This window comes from Diabrotica virgifera, chromosome 2 (genome assembly GCF_917563875.1).
Source record: "Diabrotica virgifera virgifera chromosome 2, PGI_DIABVI_V3a".
NCBI lineage: Eukaryota > Metazoa > Arthropoda > Insecta > Coleoptera > Chrysomelidae > Diabrotica > Diabrotica virgifera.
Window position 1 is genome coordinate 237,050,048 of NC_065444.1, and position 27,658 is coordinate 237,077,705.

The 27,658-nt window shown below is 31.0% G+C and overlaps 1 protein-coding gene across 3 annotated transcripts in view; it reads left to right on the top strand.

The window, feature by feature from the left end:
• LOC126880497 (60 kDa lysophospholipase) overlaps window positions 1–27,658 on the top strand; it is an 84,134-nt gene that overhangs the window by 42,302 nt on the left and 14,174 nt on the right. For all 3 annotated transcript variants that reach the window (XM_050644376.1, XM_050644375.1, XM_050644377.1), the window contains exons 3-7: window positions 2,509–2,614; window positions 6,620–6,745; window positions 8,577–8,787; window positions 15,637–15,749; window positions 20,538–20,723. In XM_050644376.1, the coding sequence (XP_050500333.1) occupies window positions 2,509–2,614; window positions 6,620–6,745; window positions 8,577–8,787; window positions 15,637–15,749; window positions 20,538–20,723 (742 nt within the window). The remainder of the gene's footprint in view (window positions 1–2,508; window positions 2,615–6,619; window positions 6,746–8,576; window positions 8,788–15,636; window positions 15,750–20,537; window positions 20,724–27,658) is intronic.

Sequence of the window (27,658 nt, forward strand, 5' to 3'; positions counted from 1 at the left end):
GTGACAGTAATTAAATATTTGATAATGATCATTGTTGATTAGCGTTCGAACAACCGGCCCTTAGATAATGGATTGGGCACAATTATTTTAATCTGTTTGTCCTTTTTACCGTTGTAAAGTATCTTCACAATATTTCAGATAATTCCAAAATCCTTTAAAATACGATTAATTACTATATTGTTTATAGAATGTTAAATAACAAAACAGACGCTCAGTTATTTACCGCGAATGTAGGGTACACACATCGAGGTGTGTTTTGATGACACGGTGACTTCTGCCAAGTAAGCAGTGAACATATTACTATATCGTATCTAAACTTCACATATAAATGAAAGTAAAAAGGTATACAAACATAATATAGATCAAAAGGACACGAATATATTCGAGATTCAGTTAGATCTGGGGCTTGAACCGGAGTTATGCTCCCGGTAATATAACGTGTACCGTCATCAACTACATACGTTCAAATATATTATTAATTGTAACTGACGGGTACTGACAATCAGAAATCAGTAAGAATGAGATAAAAAGAGCACTCAAGGAGATGAAGAATAATAAATCGCCAGGAAAAGAAGGGATAACTGTAGAAATGCTAAAAAATGGTGGGAAAACAACTAGAGAAGTTTTGTACATACTTATGAATAAAATATTAATGAAAAAACAAATAACCAACACTTGGAACGAAGCAGTATTATTGTTACGATTTAAGAAAGGAGCTAAAAAGGATCTAAAGAATTACAGGCCCATAACTTTACCAAATTTGATGTACAAACTATTAACCAAGATATTAACAAACAGATTAACAACTAAATTAGATGGATACCGGGCAAGAGAACAGGCCGGATTTAGAAAGAGCTTCAGTACAAGTGACCAACTTTTAACGATAAAGATATTAATCGAAAAAGCTAATGAATATCATATCCCGCCATACATGGCATTTGTTGACTTCGAAAAAGCATTTGATAGTGTGGAACACTGGGCAGTAAATAATTCCCTACAAAACAACAGAATAGACTACAGGTATACCGACTTAATTACAAATATATATAATAAGGCAACAACGAACACAAAAGACCCAGAGGCAGACCTGCTATGAGATGGACAGATGATCTGAAACGAACTGCCGGGAAAAATTGGCTACAAGTATTATAGTAGCGTACAACAAAAAACAATGGAAAGGAAGACTTGAAGAGGCTTATGTTCAGATGTGGACGCGAATGGCTAGACGAAGAAGAAGAAGAAGGCAACAACAACTATTAAGCTAATGAAACAAACGGAGCCTATTAAAATAAACCGAGGAGTAAGACAAGGAGATACCATCTCGCCCAAAGCTATTCAACCAAGCGCTAGAAGATATGTTCAAACAACTAAACTGGGATGGCTTGAGTATAAACTTAAATGGGCAATATCTGAATCACTTACGATATGCTGATGATATTGTATTAATAACAGAAAGAAGTGAAGGATTACAAAGAATGATGGGAGAACTAGATAGAGAATCGACAAAGTAGGACTGAAGATAAATTATAGTAAAACAAAAACCATGACCAATCGACAAGAAGAACTAATAATTACAGTGGCACAAACAAGAATAGAACAAGTAAAAGAGTATATAATATATCTAGGACAAATCACTAGATTAAATAAAGAAAATCAGACTGAAGAAATAAAGAGAAGAATAAGATTGGTCTGGGCATCATTCGGAAAACTGTCTTATATTCTAAAGAACAGAAAATACCCGCAATACCTAAAAACAAGAGTCTTCAATCAATGTATACTCCCTGTTCTAATATATTACTCACAGACATGGACGTTTACAAAAGAAAATATGGAAAAAATAGCAAAGACAGAAAGATCCATGGAAAGACAAATGCTGAACATTAAACTATCAGACAGGAAAAGAAACAAATGGATCCGTAACAAAACAAAAGTGGAAGATGTCTCTACCCAAGTAGCAAAGCTTAAATTGAAGTTGGCCGAACACACTCTACGGTAGAAGGATGAAAGATGGACTAAGATGATTATACATTGGAGACTGTGGAACCACAAACGAAAAAGGGGAAGACCACAGATGCGATGGTCAGATGACCTGAAGAAACACACTGGGTCAAAATGGATGTAAATTGCCCAAGATAGAGAGGCATGGAAGAAGGAAGAGGAGGCCTATATCCAAGGATGGATGTTTAGGGCTGATTAGATAGATAGAACTGACGTTGAATAAAATACTGATGTATATAATAGTGTTTTACTGCTCAACTACCCCATACCGGGGTAAATCGACCCGTATTCTTTAAGCCGTGTGTGTCATTTTTATTATTATTTTAAGTAAATATCTACGGCATTCCGGAATGTGCCAGCTAGCTTCCTTTTTTTAACGAAATGCCCATGAAGATGCTCACAGAGCGAAAGTCCTTGGGCAAGGTTTAATAAAGAACTATGCACGATATCTTCAATGTATTTTGTGTCCTTTTCACGTTCATATTTTTAATAGGGTTACTTAATTTTTAGGAGTTGTGGAGACAAAATTATTTACAGAATGATTGAATATTCTCCGTTACTAGATTCTAGCAATATGACCTCCAAAGACTGGATTAGAATAGCGAGAGATATTGAGGTTTGTATATTACTTCATTATACAGGTGAAATTTTATAATAAAAATAAATACAGTTTTAGCTATAAATATGTATATTAATTTGTTGTTTTTGTATTTTATCTGAAACTACGACTCAGTATGCCAATGCTCCTCATATTATGTTTTGGTTTTGACTATTAAGGGCTATATTGAAAAGTCACCAAAAGCATGATTCGAGTTCAAACTTCCAACGAAACAACACATGTATATACAGTATGTCCCTGTAAGTTGTATCCATATGGAAAAATTTTTTATTATTAATTTTACGAAAAAAAGGTATTCTTGATAAAAAGCTCTGCATGGTCCAAAACCTAAGATTTAACCATCAAATATCAAATTTTTTGAATGTTATACGTACGGTGACCATATCTTTTTAAAGAAAAAAAAGTACAAAAAACAAAAATGTATTAAAAACGCAAAATGTATCTTGTGATTGGACAAATCTAACTTTTTAGCATTAAAAATAAATAAACTATGTAGCTAAACATAAAAAATTATATCAATTAAACTAAACATAACACATTACATTAACTTTGAAAAAGTTACAAGTCTGTAATTAAGAGTTTTTAGATGAGGGACCTGGAATAGCCTCATCTTCTTCCGGTTTTTTGCATCATTCATATTTTTCTGAATTTAAGATTAATTTAAGAAGGTCCGGCTTCGACTGAAGTAAATGAAACATTTCATACAAATCTCATCAAAATTTGCGTACACCAGCATCACTGCCTTGAGAGTGAATATGGACATTTGTGACTTTTCCGACGTCCAATAATAATTATTTATTACAGAAAATAAACGCTCGATAGCCGCACTAGTACCCAGAAGACAAAAAATAAATTTGCATAATATTTGTAAGTTTTTAAGTTTGAATTGATCTACACTCTACACACTTAAAAACTTTAAGCCATCGATCCTGACTATTTTTTCTTCTCTGTTCCACTCAGCAGTTTTTTCACTTGTAGCCACGTCTTTCAAAATTCCCAGTTCGTCAAGGAGTTGATCTTCGTTTAACATGGTTGCCTCGATATACAATTTAAAAGCTTCGAGAGAATAACAAACATCGTTCCATGTTATTTCACTTCTTATGCGGGCTCCACACTCTCGACGAAGTCGATCGAGGTTCAACAAGTACAAGAGTGTAGACGGCCACCTTGTGGAACTTTGCCTCTCTTCGTTCTACTTCCATTCTCTGTCGGTCTGGTCAAAGGGATCTTTGTCGGTATCGCGCCGCTCTTTGTTTGTATCGCACTTCCTCACAAAGTAGAACGAGTGTGTAGTGACGGTACTTCGGACTTCAGTCAACTTTGGCGAAGTAACTTCGCCGAGAGTGTGGAGCCCGCTTTAGATCTATGCTTTTGAATAGTTTAAATTCATGAAAATTTGTACTCCAGTTTTCTAGGTAGGTTACACATTTTGTGTAAAAATGTTTCACTTGTGCAGTGAAGTTTTGTGTACGACCACCGCACCATAAGCCTGATGCCTCACACACTTAAAATGTTTTTAAAGATCATTCATAAACGCATTTACCAAACACTTGATATGGATATTGAAGAAACCCACTTTGGATTTACACTACTAATCCAGAAATGCTTGGATGTGAACCAGGATATGTACGTCTGTTTCATAGATTACAACAAGGCTTTCGATAAAGTCCGCCACAAAGAGCTAATGGACGTCCTCAAAGCAAAACAATTACAATACAATGACCTTTGAATTATAACAAATCTATATTATAAACAGCAGGCACACATACGCATTAACGAACACGCATCAGAAGAGTTCGAAATTAAAAGAGGAGTGCGACAGGGGGTGTATATTGTCACTACTACTATTAAATCCATACTCTGAAGAAATTATGAAAAAAGTTCTTGAGGAAGAAACAGCAGGAATAAAGGTACCTAAATGGAACGCCAATTAACAACATTATATATGCTGACGACACTATCATAACAGCGGACAACCTCCAAGACCTCCAAAAGCTAATGAACAAGATAGTTGAGTATGGAGAACAATATGGATTATCAGTAAACATCAAGAAAACTAAATTTATGAGGATATCAAAAACCCAAAATAATGATAAAAGCCTGACAATTAAAGGTAAAACTTTAGAACAAGTTGAAAACTACAACTATCTTGGCACAATAATTAATCACTCCAAAGACATCAAAGTTCGAATAGAGAAGGCAAGAACCAACTTCAATAAAATGAGAAAGGTAGTTTGTGCAAGAGAACTGAAATAATTAAGATTTGAGAGTTAGGCTGACAAGGTGTTATATTTTATTGACTCGGCTTTACGGGATAGAAGCATGGTCAATTAACGCGAAAACTACTAAAAAGGTGGAAGCATTTGAACTGTGGGTGAAGGTATTACCTAAAGATAGCATGGACCGAGCCTGTAACAAACAACGAAGTCATGAGAAGAGTCAACAAAACAATGGAAATATTGGAAACCATCAAGACAAAAAAGCTGCAATACCTGAAACAGTATACAAAGAAATTTGTTTAAAAGTAGTAAAACATAAAAATATTCTTCTGGCTAAGTACCTAAGAGGTGGAGGCCATGGAACTACAAGAAGAAGAACATAAAAATATTCATTTTTTAGAAAAAATAAGTACATTCGCTTGTCCTTAGAAAGGTTTTAAAGTACATTAGGACAATATTTAAAAATAAGTACTGTCCTACTTAAATAAGTACATATGGTCACCGTAGTTATACGAGGTATGTCAAAAAGTTTGAATTTCACTAAAGAGTAAAGTAGCTTTATTTTTCACAATATTGAAAATTGCTCTTATGAAAAGTTGTTTGGAATTAAAAACTATATTCTAATATGCAATTACATCCTTCTAATTGAAAAAATTTTTTTTGAGAAATTATGGAGACTAACATTATTTTCAGTTATTTCAATTCAGATAACTCTTCTATTATTAATTTTACGAGAAAAGTGATTCTTAATAAAAAGTTCTGCATGGTCTAAAACCTAAAATACAACCAACATATTTCAAATTTGATCAATTTTATACGAGGTATGTCAAAAAATATGAATTTCGCTCAAGAGTAAAATACGTTTATTTTTCACAATATCGAAAATTGTTATTATGAAAAGTTATTTAGAATTAAAAACTGTGTTTCAGTATGTAATTACATCCTTCTAAATGAAATATTCTGAACTATAAAGATACTATACTTTTGATCTAAATTTATCTTTTTTAACATACCTCGTATAAAATTGATCAAATTTGATATAAGACGGTTGTATGTTAGGTTTTAAACCATCCAGAACTTTTTATTAAGAATAACTTTTTTTTATAAAATTAATAATAAAAAAGTTATCAGAATTGAAATAACCTAAAATAATCTTAGTTATCCAAAATTTCTCAAAAAAAATTTTTTCAATTAGAAGGATGTAATTGCATATTAGAATATAGTTTTTAATTCCAAACAACTTTTCATAAGAGCAATTTTCAATATTGTGAAAAATAAAGCTACTTTACTCTTGAGTGAAATTCAAACTTTTTGACATACCTCGTATAATATTCAAAAAATTTGATATTTGATGGTTAAATCTTAGGTTTTGGACCATGCAGAGCTTTTTATAAATAATAACTTTTTTTCGTAAAACTAATAATAAAAAAGTTTTCCATATGGATACAACTTATAGGGACATACTGTATAACCTTTTTTTTCAACCCTGTTATTAACTTGTTTCTGTTAGTGATTACAACACCCCAAAAAAACATTTGGTCCCTCGAGCCGGATATTACTTACCAGTGACACGCCCAGATGGATGACGTCACTAATATGATATATTCCGAAAAATCATAATTTAAAAATAAAAATCAACCTCTTTCTTGATTTATCTCCAAAGTGGCCCATTCATGAAAAATGAATTTATTCCAACCTTTACGTGCTCACTGTATATAATTACTAATAATATCAGCTAATTGAATACAAATAATATTGAAATAGACATTACTCTGTTTTTTAGTTTTATTATAACAAATATGACGGATTCGTTGTTCTTCACGGTACTGACACATTGGCGTATACTTCTTCAGCGTTGTCGTTCATGTTAGATGGCTTACAAAAACCAGTTATTATTACAGGATCTCAAGTAAGTTTTATAATATTTAATACAAGTTATTCTTTCCCATAGTATTGTTGCGATTATTTAAAATTACATATACGATTCTTTTTATATAGGTACACTATTTCTTTACATATTTTATTTATTAGTACAATAACTTTACATAGCTTCAGGCAGGGCTACAGACAGGGATATAAAATAAAATAAAACTAAATAAAATGAAATTAAATTAAACGAAATTAAATATAATTTAAAAAAATAAAATTAAATTAAATAAAATTAAATTAAATTAAATAGGTAGAATCGAATAAAATCGAATGGAATAGAATTTAAACGAATTGAATCGAATCGAATATAATCGAATCTATAAGAAGGATTTTTATTATTTAGTTCTCACTCTTTTATCTTACCTACCATTATCACCGATTAATTTTGTGCGGAAGGCTGAAAATATTTCATCTGTAGGTTTCAATGGATTAAAGAGTTAATTTTCAATGGATTAAAGAGTTAATTTCAATTTAAAGAGTTAAAAGAAAATATTTTTGTTTTAAAACGATGGTTAAATATGACATCCAAAGAGAAAATTATTCGATTCTTGCTTTTTTTTGGTTTATGTTTGATTTTTTATCATTATCTTTATTGTGCACATAGAACACTATCTTCTTTTCTTTTTTTCATGTTTATAATAGATGTAAATAAAACCCACAAGGAAAAGAAATAATTTTTCCTGTTGCTGGCTGTATACCATCAATCACAAAAATATTTAATGAAAAATCCTTTGTAAAAGGTATAAAAATATTTATTAAAATAAACACACAGAACGTTTTCGATTTTCTACAAAATTATCATCAGTGTTAAAGACAGTTTAATTTCAAGCTAAGCCACCAAAGAAATACCAGGTTACCAAAGAACCCTTTAAATGGTATATAATTATATTATAATCGCATATTTGCTTAAAATTCCATAAGAGGGATGGTATTTATAAAGAATTATGCCCTTAGGCAATGTATGACTTTCCCCATCACGTGGGTTGCAAAGCGAGTTGATGTGTCTATAGCGATACGCTTTAATTACTATTTTTGCTAATTTTAATTTTAATATTTTTTCTCAAAAACGAAACAACGTTAGTCATTCGAAATGCACATTCAAATACAAATGTTAGAGAGACATGGCTTTACCCTGTCACCATCTGTTTCTCACCCACATAAATTAGTTACCATATCAGACCATTATGTCAACAACTCACTTAATGCATTCGAGGAAAACAGGAACACAAACATATTATCGTTTGTGGTTTTTTCTTTAGTAACAACTCGGCAGGCAAACGCATCGGGTCACACCCCTGGTCGTCGCTAACATCGACCTTTTCTTCCGAGACCAAAGCGGAACACATTTTTTGTACAACAATAAAATAAATATTTACCGTTCATTTTATTACATTCATTTCAATTAATTCCAGCAACACACCTACCGGAATATGTCTACATGACGACAGTTAGATGACAATTCCATGAGTAGCCAACCATGAGTAGAGACACATCAACTCGCTTTGCAACCCACGTGATGGGGAAAGTCTTACTTTGCCGAAGGACATAATGCTTCATTAATACCATTCATCCTATGGAATTTTAAGCAAATATGCGATTACATCTAATATATCTAATCTATACCATTTAAAGGGTTCTCACCCTGGTATTTCTTTGGTAGCTCAGATTGCAATTAAATTATTTTTAACACTGATGATGATGTAAAAAATCGAAAACGTTCTGTGAAAATTTATACATTTTACAAAAGATTTTTCATTAAAAATGTAAATAACTGTTAACATCGTTCTATTCAACAAGAAATCTACTTTCAGATACCCATTTTTGAAAGTCGAAGTGACGCAAAAGACAACTTTTTCGGATCTCTATTTATCGCTGGATCGTTTCTTATTCCAGAAGTGTGTGTATTCTTTGCCAACAAGCTTTTTAGAGGAAATCGAGTAGCAAAGATTTCAACCGATGATCTCGATGCATTTGCTTCCCCAAATTATCACTCATTGGTAGACGTAGGTATAGGATTTCGAGGTAAATACTTGATATATTTATTGTAAATAAAATTAAGATATCCTTGATTAAGATTAAAATTTAACCAATAATTTTTGACGGAGCACAATAAAAACGGTAGAAAATATATAAAAAAATTTATTGTGTAAAAATGGTAGAAATACCTATACCGATTTATTCTCAGAAAATAATTTAACATTTCAAAGAAAGAGAAATTGACTATATCATAATTACTTTACAGAAACGATTAAACCAATAGTGATATCATCAGAACAAAGAAGATAAACGAATAGTTTCTCAGAAAAAAAAATATAACAACAAAAAACATAATTCACACATAATTACTCGGCTATAAAAAGTAAAAGAAAATTATATTTATTGCTAAATATAGTATCTCAATATGGGAAGATATATTGACAATAACACGACGAATACAGAAGCAAATAATTTTCCAACCAAATAAGTTCTTTCTAGTTAATTGCCAAATCCAGGGGAGGGATGGGGGCGATCGGCTCCCCTCTCAAACCAACTGATTTAATTTATTTTAAATTATATATAAGGATTATAAAAACATTCACTAATTTTTATAGAAATTTAGCCAATCGGCCCTCCCTCTTAACGATGCTGGATCCGCCTCTGATTTAGTCTAACAATATTGAAAAAGCCGATCTAGCAGTAAAATATACCTTTTCTCGAAATTCAACGGGAGAGGTTCAAACATCATCAAATATAAAAAGAACATTCAAATAATGGGTCTTTGGAATGACCACTGGAAAAAAAGCAAAACCAAGTTAAACACTTTGCAACCAAACATCTCCTACCAACGTCTACCAATGAAAAGAAAGGACAATTCTTATATTCGAAGATTAATAATAGGACATGCATGCCTACATAGGGACATTTGGACATGTAATGAATTCCAACAATCGCTTGTGCCAGTACTACAACACCACGACTTCTGTACTACTTCTTAACCCATTCGCGTAAGCGTGCAAACCTAGACGAAAAGGACATACACATAAATTGAGAGCAACTTAGTCACCTCAGGTTCGCGGACGACATCGTCCTGATAACAGATCGCATTGATCATGTCATCGAAGTGTGCGACAGGCCCTACCATGCCTCTACACAAGTGGGTTTAAAGATCAACCACTCAAAAACACAAGTGATGACAAACCTCGTTCTGAATGAGAACATCATCATAGCTGAACCAAGTATAGAACATATGTACATCATCATACAAACATCTGGGACACGAAATTCGTTTAAGTAGAGACAACCAGACCAATGAGTGAATACGTACAATAGTGTTGACTTGGGCGGCTTATGGAAAGCTAAGAGATGTTTTCAAATAAGCTCTTCCCATCTGCTTGAAGATAAGGGTCTTTGATCAGTGTGTGCTGATGGTTCTAACTTATGGTGCGGAAACGCTAACGCTCACTAAGATGTCTGCAAACAAAATTTGAACAACACAGAGGGTAATGGAATGGTCCATGTTGGGATTAACCCTAAGAGACCGAATAATCAACACATAATTGCGCCGTAGATCAGGAGTGTCCGACGCAATCAAAAGAATATCGACCTTAAAATGGAACTGGACAGGGTATATAACGCGAACGAAGGGCAGCAGATAGACGAAACGTATTCTCGAGCGGAGACCCAGACTTTCGAACAAGATGGACAGATGACCTGAAGCGGATATGCCAAAATTGGATGCAAGCGGCTCAGGACAGGAATTTGTGGGGTGAACTACGGGAGGCCTATGTTCAGCAATGGACAAGTATAGGCTGAATGATGATGAACCCATTCGCTGCCGATCGAAGAGGATGGAACTTGGCTAGAAGCCAGTTTGTTGAACGGCACCTAACTGAAGTAACCACATCACGCGCTGGCGCATGATCGGCAGCGAATGGGTTAATTGTCAACACTACTTAATATACTATTAATGTTTGTTTAGCAGTAAATGGTTGACTTCAATGGTCAATACTTTTACTGGTACTTCCATAGTATAAAAAGCCCGGTTTCAGGTAAAATTTAAAATATGTTTGAATGTTTGTTCTTTTATAATCTTAGCAATTAAAATAGATTTAATTTATTTTAAAACTCATTTGAAAACATTAATTTCGGGTATATAAGGCAAAACAATATATTTTACATCCGTTTTTTTGTTTTTGTCGTCGTAATTATTGTAAATTTTGTGGATCCTTTGTTTTATTATAGGAGTACCGTCTAGTCTAGTAACTCTATCTACATCGGTTGCTTATCGCTCCGTAACGGTCTTAACAATGGGCCAATAGTCGAGGAAATGAAGCTGGAAAAATGGCAAAACCTCGCAATTTTTTCGTCCAGCATCGATTTGTATAAAAATTTGGGATTAGGCTCATTTTACCCTTTAGTTCATTTTCTATATTGAGCCGTTGAACGCTTTTGGTTTTTTAAGGGTGAAAACCACCCCTAATTGTAAAAAATTATAAAATAACATTTTAAACTTTAATATTGTCAAAATCTGCTTTTTATTAGTACATAATGATTGTTTTGTGCTTTAATATATAATATCACAATGTTTCAACCCTTAAAACCACCCTTGTTGGAGCTATATATGAAAAGTTTACTTATCCTAAAAGAATAATTTCGGCTTGCATCAATTTACATAAAAAATTGGGGTTAGGATCATCTTACCCTGTACTTCATATTCTATATCATGCTCAAGGGCGTTGATTATTTTCAGGGGTGTAAACTACCCTTATTTGTGAAACTACCCTTAAAACATTGTGAACTTTAATATAGGTAAAATTTGGTTTTGACTGATTAAATAATGATTGTTTTATGCATTAGGATATAATATCATAATATTTCAACCCTTAAAAGTCACCCTTAATAACATTGCAATTTTTATAAGTAGACAATTTAATAGATCTATACTGTTTTTTTCGTAGAGAAAAACAGGTACCGACTTTTTTTTATCATAAGTTGCTCAATTTTTATGCTAGAAACTTTTTATTATTTTTTTGAAAGATCTTATAGTATGCTTGAAAAAACATCATGTAAGTTTTCCTGAAAAAATGCAAAGTTTTCCCATTATTTGGCTTTGATTATTTCAAATTATGCATTTGACGATAAAAGCTAACCTTTAACATGCCGTATCTCGGTTTGTATTGGTCGTAAAAATATTATAGAAAAATAGTTTCGTTTGTGTTACTAAAAGATACAATTTTTATATCTACAGTTTTTTTGATTAAATGCGTATTTTTCGAGTTATTCTCAAAAATCTCTCTAAAAAAGTCGATTTTTCCGTCGAAAAACTGTTACTTTCAACCACGAATAACTCGAAAAATATTAGTTTTACGAAGAAAATGTAAAAAACCTTTTTTTCTTAAAATAACTTTTTACATCGATTTACATGGTTAAAATGTAATAAAAAATCACCGCCCTCGAGATGGGGTGGCAACTACCCCCAAGGTTTTAGCGTACAGCAGCATGATATAGAAAATGATCCTTGGACTATTTCCTACCTTTTGTGAAAATTTCAAGTAAATCCATGCTGGACGAAAAAATTGCGAGCCAAAATGCTTCATCTCCTCGACTACAAGTCAGATAACTTTTATTATATTTACGACCACACTAATTGAAGTCAACCATTTACTGCTAAACAAACTTTACCTAATGTAACAACCAGAAGAAAATACAATCTTGGTAACAACCTAAAAAACGTACTTATCTCAAACAACAATAACTATAAAAATAGATTAAAATTTTTTCAAAACAAAAAGTTGGAAAAATTTAATTAAAAAAATGTATTTCAAAAAGTGTATTGTAGCTAATATTATACCCAATGTAAATGTATTAAAAATTTAAATATAAATGGAAATTGTACCTGTGTCAATGACCATTATAAAACAAAAAAGTAGCACTGCATTCTAGCAGTCGAGACACATATTTCGAAATAAAAAAATAACAAATTAACTGTTATTAAGCTTGATATAAATTTAAATTGTATTTATATGGCCAGTTTTCTGATTTACGTAAATATTTTAAGGACGAAAGTGAAAGTTATTAGATGAAAGGATAATATTAAAATAATTATGATAATATGTATGTAGATAATAGTAAACTTGTCGGAATATTTCTCTTTTTACTAATCTCTTTTAGATGGAAAGAAATAGTGAAGTGATGTAATAGAAATCCATTTTTCCAATAATTTCATCTTTTTTAGATGTATTCTCATTTCATCTAAAGGGCACCGTAATTGAACAAAACTGTCAGTATTGGGCACGGAAAAATCTCACTGGATGACGAGAACCCATACCCAGTTCTAAGGGTCGACAAGACAGAATTCTTGTCTTGACAATTGACAACAACTTCTTGTCTTGTCTTGAGAAAAAATCAAGAAATTTAAAAACATCTTGTCTTGACGTTTTCTTGACATTTTATATCTTTCCTGACTCAAGAAATTTCAAGATCTTTCTAAATCTTTCAAGATCTTTCTAAATCTTTCAAGATCTTTCAAGAAATTTCAAGAAATTTCTTGATTACCCGGTCCGGTGATTTCCCGGCGACCTATTTATTGCGTTGCGTGCTAACACGGCCACTGGGGGAGTCCCGATCGAAAATCTAAATAAATGCAAAATAATAAATAAACAATGGGTTCTGATCAGTAAATTTTGTCAGGGTCTAGGACGTTTCATCGCCGCCGTTTCGATGCCGCCAGTTCGATGCCGATGCCGGCCGATTCATCGCCAGTCAATTAATCGCTATCTGATATATTTTCGAATTTTCGACAGTTACAATTATTAGTTATTTTTAGTATTAATTAGGAATTCTAGGAAATGCGAGATATGACGGCGATGAAATGGACTGGCGATGAACCGGCGGCATCGAAACGGCCGGCGATGAACCGGCGGCATCGAAACGTCCCATTCCGATTTTGTCAGTATCTGAGAAGCTTTAAAACACTTTCTTCAATACTCGAAGGGTCGAAGGGGAAAATTTTTGCACACTCCCATTGGTGGTAATTGGAGTAAACTTACTTTTAGACAAACTGGAAATATTGGGCTCATTACCATGATAATTAAATTAATAGAGACACTACCGACGAGTAATTAATTCACTTCATTCAAGCTGCGAGAGATAAAATACTGAAACACTATAACAAAACTAATTGGATATACTGAATAGTTCTTATTTTGGATCCTCGGCATAAAGTAGAGGCATTTTCCTATTCATCTTGGAGAAAGCTTCTATAATCAGACGCAATACAAAAATTTGAAGAAATATTTAAAGCTTACTATCTTTTCATTATTAGTCAAGATATTTCAAGATTTCTTGTTTTCTTGACAAGAAATCTTGGTATTAATAAAAAATTTCTTGTCTTGAAATCTAAAATTACTTCTTTTCTTGATCTTGTCTTCAAATCAAGACAAGATCTTGAAATTTTCAAGATGTTCGCTACCCCTACTCAATTCTCTTAAAATATTGATATAATATAATGTGTATCTTCTTTTGCCCTTTAATTCGTGCAATTTTGAACAAACGCTTCCCCGAGTTTCCTCCATTCGCTTCTCTTTAGTGCTTTCTGTTTCCAGTGCGTTCCTCCTATCTTTTTAATGTCGTCTCCCCATCTCATCTGGGGTCGTCCTCTTGCTCTCTTTCCTATCCATGGTCTACATTGCTGTATCGTGGTATTCCACCTATTGACCGTTTGTCTAGCGTTATGACCTGCGAAGCTCCATTTTAGCCTGGCTATATGTTGTCCTGCGTCTTTGACTTTTGTTTTATTTTTTACCCAGTTGTTTTGCTTTTTGTCTGTTAATTTTACTCCTAACATTGCTCTCTCCATGGCTCTTTGTGTCTTCATTATTTTATCCATGTTTGCTTTGGTCAAGGTCCATGTTTGGCATTCGTATGTGAGAATTGGAATTATGCAGTGGTCAAACACTCTTGTTTTCAAGTATTGTTGTATTTCTTATTCTTTAGGATCCATTTTAGTTTCCCAAATCTTGCCCAGGCTAATCTGACCCTTCTTTTTACCTCCGCTGTTTGGTTTTCCTTATTTATTTTTATTATCTGTCCCAAATATATATATAATCATTAACGGCTTCTATTGTGGTGTCGTTTAGTATTACGTTTCTATTATCTTGTGTGTTTGTCATTGTTTTTGTTTTGGCAAAATTCAATTTATTCATAGAAAAATATATATAATGTGTATGTATGTATGTATATAGGACTCAAACAACAAAGACACAACTAATATCTGGATATTTATGAGACATATTTTGGATAAATAAATCTATGAGTAAATGTAAGGAATATAAAGAATATATAAGAATATGTAAGCCAAGAGAGTGCTAAGATCTACGGAAATGCGACCATTAAAATTAAAAGTAATAGCGGGATATGCGTACTCTAATAATATGACCGTAAAAGTAAAAAAATGCAAAAAATCTGTGACATGCAAAACGTAGAACGATCGACAAGAAACAAAAGATGAGAATGGAGAGACAAGGACAACAGAATACCAGATGATCGGATAGACAAAATTGCCAAAGAAAAACGTCCAAACACACATTGACGTTCTAGATCCTAGATTGATTTCTTTGGCTTCATGTTATGATTTCAAAATTTTTGGTTTCCATATGGCGTGTTGTCCATATTTGAAAAATCAGCGAAAAGAATTTATAGTATAATATCTTGGTGTATAAAGATACATGATCTTTATCTAAAATACATACTTCGAATATCCAAAATAATAAAATGCTTCGAAAATTTCAACCCGCTCTGATGTGTTGGTTTTTAGATATATATTTTTTAAAGGTGAAAAGCAAATGAAATGTATACTTTGTTGAACTTTACATCGATTGTCTTTTTTTTCAGTGTATGATCATTATATAAAGAAGATTGATTTATGCAAAAAATTCAGCGTTTTTACAGGATTAAATCCAAACGTAGCAGTTCTCGAATTTTTTCCAACCATCACTGCTGAAATGGTAATGTATTACTTTTAAAAATAAGTCAATAAAAAATAAGTTCTTTAAAAACTCTTTATTATAATAAAGAGTTTTTAAAGAACTTATTTAATAATTATTAACGTTTGGATTTACAATCAAATTGTATAAAACATATTTATTCCCATCTTTTAATTGCATCAATATCAAAAAAGATAATGGTTTAGCTACTCTTTAAATATGAAAGTCAAAACAAAATATTTTTTTCTACTTTATGGTATATTTACCCCAGAAAACGAAGGATTAAAAAACAAAAAAATTACTGGCCGCTATTTTTCAACTCAAATAACTGGGAGAAATCAATACAAAAGGTGTGCCACATCGTAGATGTCGAAATTTGAACTGAGCCATGGTTTTTTATTAATAGTCTTGACGCCAGAGGGGTCACCGTGTCCTTTTCTATTCTGATGGACAAACTCAACAGTTTCATATGGATTTTTGGTTACTGATTACGAATTTTGAGGGTGAATTTCGGTCCTAGTGGTCAAGAAATTGTTATAAACAATTTAATTGAAGATACAAGTGCATGAAGGGTCTATGTGACATTTTCAAGTTATTGAGATAAATGAAGTCAAAGTTTTTATACTAGAACTTTTTTACTATAAGATCTAAGTAGACTAAATTTATAGGATAGGTAGTTCTAAAACTAATATATTTATTAATGATATTTAAAAAAAAAACTTAAAAAACTTTTATTATATATTTTTTATATATATATATATATATATATATATATATATATATATATATATATATATATATATATATATATATATATATATATATATATATATATATATATATATATATATATATAAAGTGTACATAGATCCTTTATGCACTTAGATTTTAAAATTTACTGTGTACATAGATCCTTTACATTCTAGTAAGTTAGAAAATATTAATTTTAGGATGTGTTTGACTTGTCGGAAAGATTTCTAGGTTTGAACAACTTACTTTTAACATAAAAAACATATTTTGAAAAAATTGTCACATAGACCCTTCATGCACTTGTGTCTTCAATTGTTTATAAGGCTCTGGCTCAGAAAACTAAAAGAGATAAAAAATGTTTCAAATAAAATTTGTTGCTTAATAAATAACGAAGAAAAAACATTTACTTAACTTAAATCCAACAATTAGAACTCACGACATTGTAAAATTAGTGCACAATGCAAATTGCAAATTGCAAAATAAGTATTTTTCGAAGCTTCATCGATCGTAACTCGGCTTCTACGCATGGAAATGAGCCTTAGAAGGTCTCATTTTAAAGATTAATTAATAGGCTTCCAAACCAAAGTTCGTTAAATTACTTTATCTTCATTTATTTTAAAGTTAAACCCGTTTGAAGTTATAATTTTCTTAAAAAAATTGTACATTAATTTGTTTATAAGGGTTTCAAGCAAATTTGAGCTATAAACATTTATACTTTAATTAACAATAATGATAGAAGAACCCAAAAAGAACAATTTGAGCTTACGGAAATGTTCGTAAGTTTATTTTTGGCCAAGATATCGATATTTTATTGGCGCGCTATGAGGGCAAGATCGGCTCACATTCAAGTAAGTGACGAAATTTGTAGCCAAAATATAGATATCTTGGTCAAAAATAAACTTACGAACATTTTCGTAAGCTCAAAATGTTCCTTTTGAGTTCTTCTATCATTATTGTTAAATAAAGTGTAAATGTTTATAGCTCAAATTTGATTTAAATCCTTATAAACAAGTTAATGTACATTTTTTTAAGAAAATTATAACTTCAAACGGGTATAACTTTAAAACAAATGAAGATAAAGTAATTTAATAAGATTTTTTGGAAGTTTATTAATTAAGATTTAAAATAAGACCTTCTAAGGCTCATTTGCATGCGTAGAAGCCGAGTTACGATCGATAAAGTTTATAAAAATGCTTATTTTGCAATTTGCAATTTGCACTGTGCACTAATTTTACAATATCTTGAGTTCTAATTGTTGGATTTAAGTTTAGTAAACGTTTGTTTATTCATTTTTTATTAAGGAAAAAATTTTGTTTGAAACATTTTTTTTACTTCTTTTAGTTTATGATCCAGAGCCTTGTAAACAATTCAATTGTTTATAACAATTTTTTGACCATTCGGATCGAAATCCACCCTCGAAACTCGAGTTTGTCCATCAGAATTGAAAAGGACACGGTGACCTCTATTTGGCGCCTAGACTATAAGCAAAAAGTTAGTATTTTCATTAATTTCAATATTGTAAAAAAACTACGCATTGTAGATGAAAACGTTCCACAAACTACTTTTTTGAAAATACTTGCTCTATAAATGATTTTCTAAATCAAAAAATGTTTATAGAAAAATAGTTATTGCAAATTATGTAACTCTGAAAATAAGCACATTTTCAATTGTTTACAATTATTAAAATAAACAATAAAAATATTAAAGTACATTCCATAATGGGAGTTTTTATGTAGTTACTAAATATACAAAAGATGGTCTCGATCGGTCGAGTAGTTTTTAGACAATTCTATTGTTTATCCCATTTTAGAGAAAAAACATCATCTTCAAATAGCCAGGCAGTTGCTTTTTCAAAACGTAGAAGGATGTTTTTGGTCTCATTCTTTGAGAAAGATCTCACATTTTAACGATTTATATAAAAAAATCCACGAGGAAAAAATTTCCTGTAGTTGGCTGTATACAATTTATTATAAAAAACCATGAAATCCTTTATAAAAGATGTATATTTGTTAAAATCCCTATATAGAGCTACATCATAAAACAAACAGAACTAGTTTTCAATCGGTTTACCGATCATCATCAGTGTTTCTTGAATCAAACATGCTAACCACCAAAGTAAAATATTAGGGTAAAAACCCTTTAAAATTAATCCGTCATAGGAACATATAAAATTGATGTGATTTTACATATGGATGTACAAAATATCCAATGTTTCACGCTCGAGGTACCATTGAGCTAAAATTGACTTGTTCACATCATAGCTGTGTGGAAGTATTTGTATAAGTTTAAATTTTTTCTCTCCTTTTTCCGTTTATATTTTTTATTATTGATGTTTTCTCCTTAAATCGTGCATTAACCATGTAGTAATCACTATTTATGTTTGCTCATCTGAAATTCCTAACATCTAAAATTGTGGCACAGTCTGCTGCAGCTTTGCCCTGCATCGATGACTATGTTCTATTTGGATCGTTTCATTATCAGGAGATTTACTGATTCCCTTATGTATGTGAGGGAATCATGCCCCACCTATTTAGTTCAGTGAAACAAGGAAGAAAATATCCTGTTGGTGACACAATCCCCTCCAGGCAGAAACCAAATTTTTTGAGTAGTATGGATATCTATAATAATAACCTATATGTTTCCTGCAGCCGATTTTGATGATATACATAGTTATAAACAAAAATGAAGATCAAAAAACGGTAAATTTTCGCTTTTTTCGTCTATTACCAAAAAGTTAAGTATTTTAAACAAATTTGAGAGTAAGAAGCTCACAAATCATATAAAAAACTTCAATATGGCGGTCGCTGAATATGTCTATCCTTATTGGTCGCTTAGAAAATTGCAAAATAAATTATAAAGTTTGAGTTTTTTTTTTAAATATTCATAACTTATGTAAAAATTAACATAGAACCTTCTTATTACAGTGTGTACTTATTATGTGTATAAAAATTCAGTCTTTCTAAATATAAAAAAATATTTTTTCTACGGGTAATGGTTAAAAAGTTATACTAATTGTTTATAAGTAAGGAAAAAATCGACATCTATTTGCAAAATAGTTTTACACTGTTTAAAATTACTTTATGTATTTTTTTTTAATTAAGTTAATAGTATAAATGTTCTTCTTTCATAAACTGTCCGAAGTGTTACTGTAACCTCATAATTTTCTGACTTAAACATAAATTAAATAACTTTTAAATTTATTTGACCGATTGCTTTGAAATTTAAAATATAATTTAAGCACAATAAGTCTCAGCATTCAACGTAATAAAAACGTTCTAACTTGATTTTTACATAAGTTATGAACATTTATAAAATCTCAAAATTTATGATTTATTTTGCAATTTTCTAAGCAACAAGTAAGGATAGACATATTCAGCGACCGCCATATTTAAGTTTTTATACGATTTATGAGTTTCTTATTTTCAAATTTGTTTAATATGCTTTACTTTTTAGTAATAGACGAAAAAAGCGAAAATTTACCGTTTTTTGATCTTCATTTGTTTATAACTATGTATATCATCAAAATCGACTGCAGGAAACATATAGGTTATTAATATAGATGTCCATACTACTCAAAAAATTTGGTTTCGGCCTGGAGGGGGATGTGTCACGAGAAAAATATTATTTCTCTGGATTAATTATCATATTCTTAATCATATCAAAGTTTATGGGTCTCATTCCGTTGTCATTTGAGTCTGCGTGTATGTGTAGGATATCTTTATCATGAAGAAAAAAAAGATATTCTATCTTTCTACTCTAGTATTAAAGTCTCCTGGTATTATTTAACATTATTTTTGGGCACTTATGGTACTCCCGGTCCAGTACCTCAAATAAATATCATGTCTTTTTCATGGTCCTCTTTTTCTTCTGTTAGTACTGCATTTAAACCTATTTACTTTCATCCTTATTATGGATATACTCATCCACACAAATCTAAGTTTCCTATAATCACGTTATTTTTGAGTAAAAAATAAACAACAGATGAGACATAATCTTATTGATAATCCTTTCTTATACAGAGTTTTGATTTTATATTATACAACACCTTTTTATTTTTAGTTATCCGCCTTTTTGCAGTTGCCAAAAGTTGAGGGCGTAGTTATACAAAGTTTTGGATCTGGAAATGTACCTTCAAAAATAGAAATTTTAGAAGTACTTAGAAATGCAGTAAACAAAGGTGTGATGATTGTGAACATTACGATTTGTGCTCGAGGAAATGTATCGTATTCTTATGAAACTGGTAAAGTGAGTATGACTTTTTTCTATTCGCATATATTTCAATTTTAAACATAAATACTTTCATAAAGGCAGAGAATACAGGCAGGTCCATATGGGCAAGGTCGTGCGGCGCACGACGGCGCCAAGGTGTTAAAGGCGCCCTTTGAGTCGGCAAAGTTAAATAAATATCCAATTCAAAACTAAATATTTTTTAAGTAAAAAAACATTGCAAAAAATAACTTAGTCCACTCATTCCCAAACATTACTATTGCGTTACGTATATTATTAACTATGCCATGCCGATTTCTTTAGCTTGCGCCGAGATATCATTTTCTAAACTAAAACTAATTAAGAATTACTTCAGATCTAGAATGTGTTAGGAGCGGCTAGAAGATCTTCAGAACAGATTTCTACAGAAATTTCTAAAGAATCTAAGTTTTTAAAGGACCTGGATATTGAAAATCAAATTAATGAATTTGTCAAAGGTAAAGCAAGAAAAGTTCAATTTCTATAAGAAATTTCCGTTGGTTTTCATCATATATAATAATAAGAGTATTTGTTTAAAAAAATCGCAATATAAATATGTTTTATTTTTTTATCTTCAGTTTTTTAATAATTTTAAGTAATGATTTACAACTTTCACATAGTTTTTATTCTGTTCTGTTTTATTGTGCAATATACTTTATAATATTGTGAATATAGTGTTTTATATATTATTTTTAATAACTACTACACAGGGTGTCCAGAAATTCTACCGACAAATGAAGACAGGAAATTCTTCAGATAATTTTAAGACAATTTAGCTCAATTCACCTAGTCCAAAAATGTTTCCTAAGGGAGCTAGAGCTCTTTGAAAATGGCGTCTTGTAATTAGTTTTTCTTAAACACCTCAAGAACGCTTCAATTTAGAAAAACGTAAATCGGCGCGTAAAAATAAATAATCTTCCAGAGATAAATCGATTCTATCCAATGCTAATTTCTAGTACTGATCATAGGCGTCCGTTTTGGGCAGGGCACCGGTTACTTTATTACATAACTTTTTTGTCTTTAAATTTTAAGCTATTTTGACACAGGAAAAATTGAAAAAAAAATTCAAAAAAAAAGGTGTATTTTTCCAACTTTAAGCAAGAGTAACTTTTAGTACTAGAATACCTCATAACTTAATAGTCTAGTCAAAAATGCTTAAAAATTAAAGACAAAAATGTTATGCGATAAAATAACCGTTGACCTACCCAAAACGGACGCATATGACCCGTACTAGAAATTCGCAATTAGTGAAATCGATTCATCTCTGAAATATAAATAAAAGTACCAGTTTTCGGATTTCTAAATAGTTTTTATTTTTTTGGGAAATTCAAAACAAGAAAAATGTTCAAATCGATTTTTCTAGAAAACGGTGTATCCTATCGACTTAATACAAGAGTACATTTTAGTTGTAGAATACCTCACAATTTAATAATCTAAAGTAAAAAATTCTTAGAAATTAAAGATAAAAAAGTTATGCGATAAAATAACTGCTGCCCTACCCAAAACAGACGCCTATGACCGGTACTAGAAATTCGCAATACATGGAATCGATTTATCTCTAGAAGATAAATATGTGTAATAATTTTCGTTTTTTCAATAGAAGCGTTCTGGAGTTATTTAAGAAAAACTAAATACAAGACGTCATCTTCAAAGAGCTCTAGCTCCCCTAGGAAGCATTTTCGGACTAGGTGAATTGGGTTAAAATATCTTGAAATTATCTGAGGAATCTCCTGTCTTCGTTTGTCTGTAGATTTTCTGGACACCCTGTAGTTTATTTTTAAACCAGGAGGAGTAAACTAAAAAGACAGATTCACACCCAAGAAAGTCACTAGAAAAATCACCAAATACATCTTCTTTTTTGGTTGATCATGTTTTTTTATATAAAAGCCGACTAAAAAACTAAAAGTTAAAGGAATAACGCTGATAACACAAAAAATCGCCGATATAACTTAATTAACCCATGAAATGCCAGTAGTGTCAAAATTTCATAAATTTCATTAGTGTCAAAATTTGATAACAGTGGAGTAAACTTGCCTGAAGTTGGACCAATTACAAACAAGCATTACGGCGCGGTAAATTTGAATTACTCCTCTTGGTTTAAAAACAGATCGTAGACTACTAGAAAAAAACAGAGATGAAAATACTTCGACAAAAAACAGGGAAAAGTCTGTTGGATAGGGAAAGAAGCGAAAACATAAGAAGAGCATGCAATGTATAAGATATAAATGGATGGGTGACAAAACAAAAGTAGGAGTGGAACGAACACATTAGTAGAATGGTGGAGGATAGGATAGTACGAATAGCACGAGATAAGTCACCAAATGGACGAAGAAATATTAATAGACACAGAAAAAGTTGGTGCGATAACCTAAACAATTTAGGAGGCTAATATTGAAGAAGAAGCAGGCTTTAAAACCTACATACAAGAAGGAAGAAGAAGAATATATTATTTTTTATAAGTGTACTTGTGTACTGTGTACTTATTGTTTCCTTCAAAAAACCTATTTAGATGTAGAAAAAAATTCATAGTTTTCCACATTGAAATGTGAAGGAGTGATTGGTTATAATATTTCTACCCTGGTAATTTTGATAAAGGCGCGTATCAATATTTTGCACGACGGCGCCGAAGTTACTTGGCGCGCCCCTGAATACAGGCTGATTGGTTTAACTCGAAGCGAATGACCGGGGGACTCTGTGATCGAGAAATCGGGAAAAAGCTGAAAGGAAAGATATGCAAGAGTGTGGTAAGGCCTGCGTTGGTGTACGGCAGTGAAATGTGACCTGTAAAGAATATTCAGGAAAATATGATAGAGGTAGTTAAAATGAAAATGTTACGGTGGATGGTGGGTAATAGTCCAGAGAAATAAGATTTTTCTCGTGACACATCCCCCTCCAGGCCGAAACCAAATTTTTTGAGTAGTATGGACATCTATATTAATAACCTATATGTTTCCTGCAGACGATTTTGATGATATACAGTATGTCCCTGTAAGTTGTATCCATATGAAAAACTTTTTTATTATTAATTTTACGAAAAAAAGTTATTCTTTATAAAAAGCTCTGCATGGTCCAAAACCTAAGATTTAACCATCAAATATCAAATTTTTTGAACATTATACGAGGTATGTCAAAAAGTTTGAATTTCACTCAAGAGTAAAGTACTTTTATTTTTCACAATATTGAAAATTGCTATTATGAAAAGTTGTTTGGAATTAAAAACTGTATTCTAGTATGCAATTACATCCGTCTAATTGAAATTATTTTTTTGAAAAATTATGGATAACTAACATTATTTTCAGTTATTTTAATTCAGATAACTCTTTTATTATTAATTTTACGAAAAAAAGTGCTTCTTAATAAAAAATTCTGCATGGTCTAAAATCTAAAATATGTCAAATTTTATCAATTTTATACGAGGTATGTAAAATATGAATTTCGCTCAAGAGTAAAATACGTTTATTTTTCACAATATCGAAAATTGTTATTATGAAAAGTTATTTAGAATTAAAAACTATGTTTCAGTATGTAATTACATCCTTCTAATTGAAATATTCTGAACTATAAAGGCAGGGCCCCCGTAACCGGGCGTAACCCCAAAGGGGCGCCAAACCGAAGGTTTGGTAAATAAGAAATATTTATTTTAAGCCTTAAGTACTAACATCTTAAATCAAATGACGTAAACACTAACTAACCGCCTGAGAGACGGGTTTAGCATTTTAGTGGTAATTTTTGTTTTTGTTAAATATTTTAATGCAAAAAGATATCTCGATGACTTACTGAAAGTATTGATTATCTAAAAAACACAGTAATTAATCTAGTTTTTCTGTATTTATTAAAATAAAAAACATTATAACAAGAATGAAAGAATGGATTGTGTACCTTTTTACTCCCAAAAAAAAGTGTGATAAAAATTAAACAAATAAAAGAATCCTAATAAAAATTTATAATCGAGTTAAACAAAGAGTAATAAAAATGAAAATAAAAAGGTTTTTAAAAAAGGTTTAAACAAAAAAAAAACTGACAGGTACTATAGTTAGTACAGTGTAGCAATGGTAGTCAGTGGCAACATTTTCATCACAAATTGATTCCACTTCGCTTATGTCGTCTTCTACATCATCAAACTATTTCAAAAGAGTTTCCTCAGGGTCTTTATTCCCTTATTTGTTGTTTTCTGACGAACTGGGGAACATTATGTGTAATGACGAACTGTGCACAAACACTAACACCCCTCTATTAGAAGTATATTAGAAGGAAATCACACTTTGAGCCTAAATATCTTTCGAATAACAACCTGCCACAAATTGCCGAATTCAATACTACTAAAGAACAACCCAACTTGAAAAGTCATAAACGGGTGACTAAATCCTATCAAATTTTTTCAATTTTATATGAGATATATGTAAAAAAATATGAGTTTCGATCAAAAGTAAAGTGCCTTTCTAGATCAAAATATATTTCAATTATAAGGATGTAATTGCATATAGAGACACAGTTTTTAATGCTAAACAACTTTTCATAACAACTTTTCAATATTGTGAAAACTAAACGTACTTTGCTCTTGACCAAAATTCATATTTTTTGACATGCCTCGTATAAGATTCATAAAATTTGATATTTGATGGTTGTATTCTGAGTTCTAGACAATGCAGAACTTTTTATGAAGAATAACTTTTTCTCGTAAAATTAATAATAAAACAGTTTCCCATATGGATCCTAGTTATGTACACTCTGTATAAAATTTGTTTGAAAACTTTGAAATGACAAAATATTTTTAATATATTTTTAATTTAATATGCAGGGTGCCTCATTAATGTTGCAAATAATTTAAGGGGAAAGGCGCAAAATGTCGCCTGTCAAAATTTTCAATGTGTTTTAAATGTATTCATTTTTTTCGAATCCTGAGAAAAGTAATAAGTATTTTTAAAAAATTTAAACGCAGAATCAAAGATATCGTTATTTCCGAGGGCCGACAGTCCCTTAAAATAAATAAAAAATTTCTTTTGAATTAAATATTTGCAATTATTAAAAATCACACTAAATTTCCTCTTTTATTTTCACCCCTATAGCTTACTAAAATAAACATTATAGAAGTATTCAGAAATTTTTCAAAAATATTTATTAGTTTTATACAGGGTGAGTGGGGAGGAACGCACCAAACTTTTCAAGACTGTATAATGTACGTAAAAATAATAAAAAATAACCCATATGTTGTTATTCGATTTTCATTTGTTTCCGAGATATGGGGTGTTAAAATTTTTCTTACAAACTGACGATTTATTTATTGCTCTAAAACCGGTTGAGGTATGAAAATGAAATTTGGTTGGTTTTAAGACATAGTTATTGCGCATGTTTTGACATACAATTAAGAATTTTGTATTCACCATTGGCGCGCGTACGGGTAATAGTCTGAAATTTTTTAAAGATAAAAATGGTACGCCACTGAAATATTTCAAATTAAAAATCTTGAATGCCTCGTTCAATTTGTGACAAAAAATCCATCTTCCCTTTTTTTTCATGCGAGGCTTCGTTGTCATGCAAAAAATAAAACATCTTAACGCTTATAAAGTTTTCGACGAAGTTTCTATATGAACATGTAGAAACTGACTTTTCGAATACTTTGTAAGCGTTAAGATATTTTATTTTTTGCATGAAAATGAAGCGTCGTATGAAAACATGAAGATAGATTGTTTGTCAGAGATTGAACAGGGAATTCAAAAATAAATTTTTAATTTGAAATATCTCAGTGGCGTACTATTTTTTTCGTTTAAAAAATTTTAGACTATTACCCGTACGCGCGCCAGTGGTGAATATAAAATTCTTAATTGTGTGTCAAAACATGTGCACCAACTATGTCTTAAAACTCACCAAATTTCATTTGCACATTTCAACCGGTTTTAGAGCAATAAATAAATCGTCAGTATGTAATAAGAATTTTAACACCCCGTATCTCGGAAACAAATGAAAATCGAATAACAACGTATGAGTTATTTTTTATTATTATTCTATTTATTTTTGACAGCCTTACACCTAAAGGTAGAAAGGCTTAGGACTTAGTAAGTAAGTAAGTATTTATTTTTGATGATTTTACGAATATTAGACAGTCTTAAAGTTTGGTGCGTTCCTCCCCATTCCCCTGTATAGTAGATTTAAAGGGCGCTAAAATTTATCCCGCACGCGGGCGCCAATCAGCCTTGCTGGGGCCCTGTATAAAGGTACTTTACTTTTGATCTAAATTTATCTTTTTTGACATACCTCGTATAAAATTGATAAAATTTGATATAAGATGGTTGTATTTTAAGTTTTAGACCATCCAGAACTTTTTATTAAGAACCACTTTTTTCGTAAAATTAATAATAAAAGAGTTATCAGAAATGAAATAACTGAAAAAATAATGATAGTTATCCATAATTTTTCAAAAACAATTTTTTTCAATTAGAAGGATGTAATTGCATATTAGAATATAGTTTTTAATTCCAAACAACTTTTCATAATAGCAATTTCCAATATTACTAAAAATAAAGCTACTTTACTCTTGAGTGAAATTCAAACTTTTTGACATACCTCGTATAATATTCAAAAAATTTGATATTTGATGGTCAAATCTTAGGTTTTGGACCATGCAGAGCTTTTTATAAAGAATAACTTTTTTTCGTAAAATTAATAATAAAAAAGTTTTCCATATGGATACAACTTACAGGGACATACTGTATATAATTATAAATAAATGAAGATCAAAAAACAGTAAATTTTCGCTTTTTTTCGTCTATTACTAAAAAGTAAAGCATTTTAAACAAATTCGAGAATAAGAAACTCATAAATCGTACAAAAAACTTGAATATCGTGGTCGCTGAATATGTCTATCCTTACTTGTTGCTTAGAAAATTGCAAAATAAGTCATAAATTTTGAGATTTTATAAATGTTTATAATTTATGTA